This window comes from Poecilia formosa, unplaced genomic scaffold, assembly GCF_000485575.1.
Source record: "Poecilia formosa unplaced genomic scaffold, Poecilia_formosa-5.1.2 Scaffold495, whole genome shotgun sequence".
NCBI classification, from domain to species: Eukaryota; Metazoa; Chordata; class Actinopteri; order Cyprinodontiformes; family Poeciliidae; genus Poecilia; species Poecilia formosa.
This window is the reverse complement of record NW_006800434.1, coordinates 204,461-211,059: the sequence shown is the minus strand read 5'-3', so window position 1 is coordinate 211,059 and position 6,599 is coordinate 204,461. Positions and strand designations below refer to the sequence as shown.

At 46.2% G+C, this 6,599-nt stretch overlaps 1 protein-coding gene and 1 long non-coding RNA gene across 4 annotated transcripts in view; one reads left to right on the top strand and one right to left on the bottom strand.

Moving 5' to 3' along the window:
- The window catches only part of LOC107833991 (uncharacterized), a 5,683-nt gene extending 4,795 nt beyond the window's left edge, over nt 1-888 (bottom strand). The window contains exon 1 of the long non-coding RNA XR_001659757.1: nt 246-888. This is a non-coding gene — a long non-coding RNA (uncharacterized LOC107833991). The remainder of the gene's footprint in view (nt 1-245) is intronic.
- A 3,900-nt stretch (nt 889-4,788) lies between these two features.
- Nucleotides 4,789-6,599, top strand: part of LOC103156719 (tRNA selenocysteine 1-associated protein 1) — an 8,635-nt gene continuing 6,824 nt past the window's right edge. Inside the window, exon 1 of one of the 3 annotated variants that reach the window (XM_016664553.1) lies at nt 4,789-4,919. In XM_016664553.1, the coding sequence (XP_016520039.1) occupies nt 4,896-4,919 (24 nt within the window). In that variant the 5' untranslated portion in view covers nt 4,789-4,895. The remainder of the gene's footprint in view (nt 4,920-6,599) is intronic. The other 2 variants (XM_007578868.2, XM_007578869.2) reach the window with 2 other exon arrangements.

Here is a 6,599-nt window from a genome sequence, read left to right as displayed (position 1 = left end):
TAGGCGGGCAGTGATGGCCATGGCCCGCAGGCTGTTCGAGCCATGTTAGGCGCATGGTAGCCGGGCCTGCAAGCTCATATCGAACTTTGTTAGGCAAGGCAAAGAGGCCGAGACCTGCAGGCTGATCGAACCTTGTTAGGCGCACGGCGGCCGGCCTGCAAGTTCATATTGAACTTTGTTAGGCGTGCGGCGATGGCTGTGGCCTGCATGATGACCGACCTTGTTAGGGTCAACGGCAGCCGGACCTGCAAGCTCATATCAAACTTTGTTAGGAGAGGCAGAGAAGCTGAGGCCTGCAGGTGATCGAACGTGTTAGACGCGACGGCGACCGGTCTGCAAGCTCATGTCGAACTTTGTTAGGCGGGCGGAGATGGCCGTGGCCTGCAGGGGGATAGGGCCTTGTTAGGTGCTATGGCAACTGGCCCGCAAGCTGTATGGAGCTTTGATAGGCAGGGCAATGAGGCAGGGGCCTACGGGCTGTTCAAACCTCGTTTGGTGCAATGTCGTTGTGCTTACAAGTGGATCGGGGGGGTGCAGGGCAGCAGTGTCAACCGTGGTCATAGGCGGTTCTGAGCCTGAATGGATGTTGTGAGGCCGGTCACAGGATGGTTTGGGCGAGGACGTGCAGCGAACACAGGCATGGCATGCAGGTTGATTCGACCTCGTTAGGTGCGACGGCAGCCGGCCTGCAAACCGTTCGAAGCTTTGTTAGGCGAGGCGATGACTGCGGTGGCCGCAGGCTGTTCAAGCCTTGTTAGGCACTACGACTGCCTGCCTGCAAGCTGTTGGAAGCTTTGTTAAGCGTGGCGATGACTGCGGTGGCCTGCAGGCTGTTCAAGCCTTGATATGTGAACGGCGGCGGGTCATGCGGGCGGTTTTTGAGCCCGAGAGAAGCGGTGCTGGTGTACCTAGGAAGCTGATCCGGCCTTGATGCGCGGAATAGATGTCTGAGGCCTGCAGGCTGTTCCAGCCTTGTTAGGCGCGGCCGACTCCCTAGATGAAGAATAGATATTTAGTATGTCGGAGAGCTCCACCACCAGAGATTTGCTATGAATGCTTACCCATCGTCTGAAGGCAGAGAGAACGGAGGAGAGGTCTGAAAGAGTACCAGAGGAGGATGCTGCCAACGATCAGCGACTGGGTTATGACTGAACCTAGAGGGCAATGGGAGGCTGCCTGAGGACTAAATATCTAAATACGAGGCCTGGAGATGGCCAAGGGGAACTCGCATGAATCTTGGATTTCTAAGAGATTTAACGACATGACTGATCTGGGGACTTCATGAGCGAAGGACATAGGAATTGTGCGGAGCTTGCTGACTTAAAAGTGAAAATTGAGAACAGCATAAAAGAGGCATAGATCCGGGACCTGTGTTGTCCCTTGAGCATTCTAAACTAATAGGTTATTTGAATGGATAGTAAACAAGCGTCAGCTGAGGTAGATTATGCTAGGCGATTGATGTAAGCAGCAGTTTCCCCTCGATCCTCAAGTAAAGGTGATTTATTTATACAGCGCATTTCCAGCAGCAGAGCAGTGCTTTAAGAATGAGATAGAACTGAATCTTAAAAACCTAAGCGTGTAGAATATATATATTCATATATATATATGAATAAAAAGCAATAATTAAGTATAGATTCCCCCCAAAAGTCTGTTCTTCATAATAGGCGCTAGAGAATGTCGCAGTTGGATTGCGGATTAAGGGAGTAGAAGGTGGCAATGAAAGAACGAATAGTGAAGGACATGACCCTGCCGTGGGGAAGGGAAGATTTTCAAGTTGCGCCAAATTTAGTTAAGGCATACCATGCTGGGGTGAAGGACTTCAGAAATACTGTTGAATGGTTGTAGGAATGACCTGCAGGGATAGCAGAGGTAATGGAGACTGCTAGATGACTAGAAGGAGGAAGGCGTGAGTGGGGGTAAAAGCAGTTTGAAGATTGCAACACTTGTGCGGTATAATTCATGAATCTTTGACGAGTAATGTCAGCACTCGGAAAGGGTGTCTCCTTTCTGTATGATTTGGGGTACTTCAGGCTAGCCTGCCGCTGAAAGGTTCTACAGGACACAAATTGAACTTCAATTTGACCACTACCTTCGACTAGTCGCAACAAAGCAGCTATAGATGGTGACTTTTAAACGAGATTTAAAATATGTCTGATTTGGCTGTTATATTTTCAAAAATTTTCCCAGGTTTGACGTGCACAAGGCTAAATGCTGCTTTGTTTCGTTCTGGGGAGGCAGAGCAGGTCGGACCCGGAGGACCAGGGTGGAGCAGAAGGTTGATGGATCAGATCTTTTAAAGGAGCTAGACCGATCAAAGGTCTCTGGGCGAACGGAGTATAAGGTCTGTTCTCTAAGTTGAAATAGCCAATGAGAAATCTTTGGGACTGGAGTGAAAAGCTGCTATCCTTGGATTTAATTAAGACGCTGCTGCAGTTATCAATGCGGTTGAAGATAAATGCGTGGATAAGTTTCTATAGTTCCTGAGGTGTTTTTATTTGTGATAAGGGTGATGAGACGTGCGGCACGAATGGATGGCTGCAAAAGTCGAAGTAGCTATGGTTATCAATGCATGGATATTTAATCTGCCACCTGGCGGAGTGGACGGGTCATCATAAGCCTATGAAGGAATAGGAGGCTTGTTTCAAGCGCATGTACTTGAGTAACGTGCTAACAACGCTACACACACACACACATATATATATATATATATATATCTCAAAGAAAACAGTCAAATATTTCTCACGCAAGAGAAATATAGTTTTAGGCTTAATGGTTTGCGATTAATACGTGATTGATGTGGTAAGAGGGAAAAACTAAAGATGTATCGCTGTACTGACTTTACTGTGAGGCTAGCTCGATGGCTAGCTTGTTGTTACTGTCTTACTCTGTATTTGTGGAATCGCAATGTCTGGGATCATGAGCGCCCCCTGCCATGCAGGAGAACTAGCTGCTTCGCCTAGAAACTGCTTTCTGCCGTTTATGGTCACGCATCACGTTACACACACGGGGGTGACAAAACAGTCTACGCCGTACGCCAAGTTTATGGAAATCAGTTAATGCGTTATTATGATATTTAATTCATTTATTTGTTTGTCTCCTCCCCCAATTGGCACCGCACTGTACTGGTGTGCTTAAAATGATTGCAACTGACTCCAACAGCGATTGCGTGTAGAACCGAAGCGCTTAGGCCGCCATCCAGTTGAGGAAGAAAGCGACTCATTTTATGACCTTCATTGACACGTGTGCTGGACTGACGGATCCTAGAAATTCCGTGTTCCTACTTAATGCGTGTGCCTCCTCGAACGAGTTCGAGCTGACAGAAATCGAGGGAAAGAGGAACAGAAGGCTCTGCGAACGCACAAGTTGAGCTAATCACGACTCTGAAGATGAGACAGACTGGCGATGGGAGGCCAGATAAACAGGAGCTGGAAGCACTGGTGCCCTAACTAATGTCATGAAAACAAATTATGAACGAGACTGGAGAAAGTACATCTTTACCTAGACAGTGCCCCCACAGGCGCAGCGAAGATGCCGGTTGATGAGGCTGGAGAGCTAGCTGCGAGCCGAGACATTCGGAAGTGAGCGTGGTGGTCTCCTGGAGGTGAGCTGGGAAAGACGATCCAGGCGGAGGAACGAGTCCATGACGAGACGAGCTGGGGAGAGCCGGTGAGTGTCAGTGGCGGGAAGGAGGACGGCGGATCGAGGAGGGGCCGGAGCGTCGCTGGTGAAGGCCGAAGGGAGTCTTGATAGCGGATAGTTCAGTGAGCTGGCTGACGGCCCTTGCTCAAGATGACTTTAACGGGTGGAGTTGGGGGGGTGAAGAATCCATGAAGCTAGACGACGCCCCCTGTGGGCGAAGCGAGGTTGCCGGTTGATGAGGCTGGAGAGCCAGCTGCGGCTGAGACATACGGAAGTGAGCGACCCTGGCGGACTGGTGGCGGCGTTCTCCTGGAAGTGAGCTGGAAAACTGGAAAAGACGAGCGGGGCGGAGGAGTCCCCGACGAGATCAACAGGGGAGGGCTGACGAGGGACAGTGGTGGGGAGAAAGGGACGGCGGATTGAAGAGAGGCCGGAGCGTTGCTGATAATGGCCAAAGGGAGCCAGGATGGGGACAGCTGAAAGTCCACGGGGGAACAGCAAGCGGTCGAGGGACAACAGCCAAGAAAAGGGGAAAGGACGATCAGAGGGAGCTTTGCAAGCTGGACCAGGCCTAAGGAGCGGAACCGTTGACGGAGAGGAGGCAGCTGGATGTCACAGAGGTAGAGGAAAAGCACCCATAACGTTGAAGCACAACTGAAGCGGGTGGATCTGTGGTCGCTTCGTCTTTTGAAGGAGCTCTTGCCAGGTGATTGGATCGAGGTAGAGGTGGTGCGTCCTGATTGGCTGGGGTGAAGGCGNCTCAGAGGAACGTCAGCTTTTAAAGACATTACTAAGCAGAAAGAATATAGGACTGTCTATGATTATTAATCTTTTAGGAAATAAATCAAATTATGTTAGAAATTTCTTGTTTAGGTTTTTAAATAACACTGGGTATTTAAAAACGTAAACAATTTTTAGATTATGTATTTAGAATATGTGTATGTAAGTGTGTGTATGCCGGTGTATGATCATGCATTCATACATGTATTTAATGAGTGCGTTGAGAAATGATTTTGCACATCGTACACATTATTGAGGTATGTTAAATTCCCTCTGAGATCACTGATGGCCACACTCCAGTCTGGTAGGTGGCGGTAAATGCACCTTAAGTTGGTTCCCAGCCGCCAATAAAATTCAAAAGAAGAAGAAGTCTTGCATAAGTGGAGCTGTGTGTTAGCAGAGTGTCTAGTTTTCTGCGTCAGTGGGCATTCCAATTGTGAATATTTTTCCTGAGGAAAATTCCTGCGGATTGCATCATGAGCACGTTATGGATGGGGAACGTGAGTTTACAGCTGCTCTGTTTTGTTTCCGTGTAAGCAACAGTAGCATCTAGCAGTTATCACAGCTTGAGTTCCATGCGGACAGTAGAAGCTTAGCACAATTTTACGACTTCGCTATTGAATCTCTCCCACACTTGTTTCACTTGTGGTTAGAGAGCAAACGGTCTGTATTTATTTGCATATAAAGTTTGTTCTTTATAGTGAGTTCACATCCGGTGTTATGGATTAACTGGTGGCGAGATTTACTGGCTGAAACCTATGCGCACCGCAGATGTTTCTAAATTGTAGGTGGCTACATCAATGCCTTTTGAAAAAAAACTGCATGTGTATCGAAACCGTTTCCAAAACTCTACTTTAAATCCTTGAGGCATATATTTGTAATATCACACGAAAAATTGTTTCAAAACTATTCTTTCTACATAACATTCAGGGCCCTTCGAAAACAGCGCATTTGACCATAACCAAATCACGAAGCTGAAGTTGGTTTCCGATTCCAGCTTCCGATTCGGGAAATGGCTAAAGGGCGATTCCACCTAATTTTTCACTACCTTCCGCATCTTTAATCGACTGTAGTTTAAAAACTACAACACCTAGACTCTTCAAACCTTGGACTGGATTATTCTGCTATAATAGCAGAATATGTATAACCATGTTTGGGATTTGTGAAACTTTTATCTGATTTGTGAAACTTCAATAAAGGGCAATTTTTACCCTTTTTTTCTGTCTCGGTCACACAAGATCTGCTCCAATTTCAAAACTACAACACCTATGCTCTTCAAACCTGGTCTGGAGTATTCTGCTCTAATAGCAGAATATTTAAAACCATGTTTCAACACCTCATGAGGAGACTATACAACGGCTATAGAGTCCAGCCAGATTAACTTATTCGTGTTATTTGAACTGCAACAGACTGAAATGTGCTGCTGGGCATTTAAAATGGATAAATTAGGATTCCTGTAGTTCAAGTCAGAATTTGTACCATCACCCAGCGTTGATATAGTAATGATGATTATTTCATGCCTTTTATCTCAGTCTTATGTTGACTGACATGTTTTGCAAACATCAATGCATGTAAACAGTTCTGATATCATGCAGATTAATTTCCTGCTGACCTAATGGAAACCAAATAATGTTGTTTGCACCTTCAGACGAACAGCTATGCCACTTGGTAATTGGACAATATTCATACAGCTGAAGTTTGCCTGGCGAGCCTGTTAAACAATATTATCTCAAAAACGTTTGCAGCAAGTGAATAATAATTTCTTGAAAAAAGAAAATAAACAATTCCAAATGGCTAATTAAATGAAAATGCTAACTGCACTCGTACCAGTGTTTGCTGAGTTCTGAGCTCCTGCCCGCTCCATCCACAACACTATACAAGTCCGATATTCTCACGTGTCATTGATTCTGAACTGACAGACACCTGGTGCTGTACAAAGCAGACCCAAATCAACTGGTGACACTTTCAGAATCTCAGTTTGAGTGAATACTTTCATCTTACTTCTCATGTAATAGTACATAACATTTCAACATTTATGTCAGCTTTCAGGGATTAATATTTGCTTTGAGATTTGTTTTTTGGCATCTTGAGATCTATTTTGATCTTTCACAACTTTCAAACTCTGAAACGACACATAAAATCAGGACAGGTTCTGTGTAATTTTCAGATTGTGGCCGTTT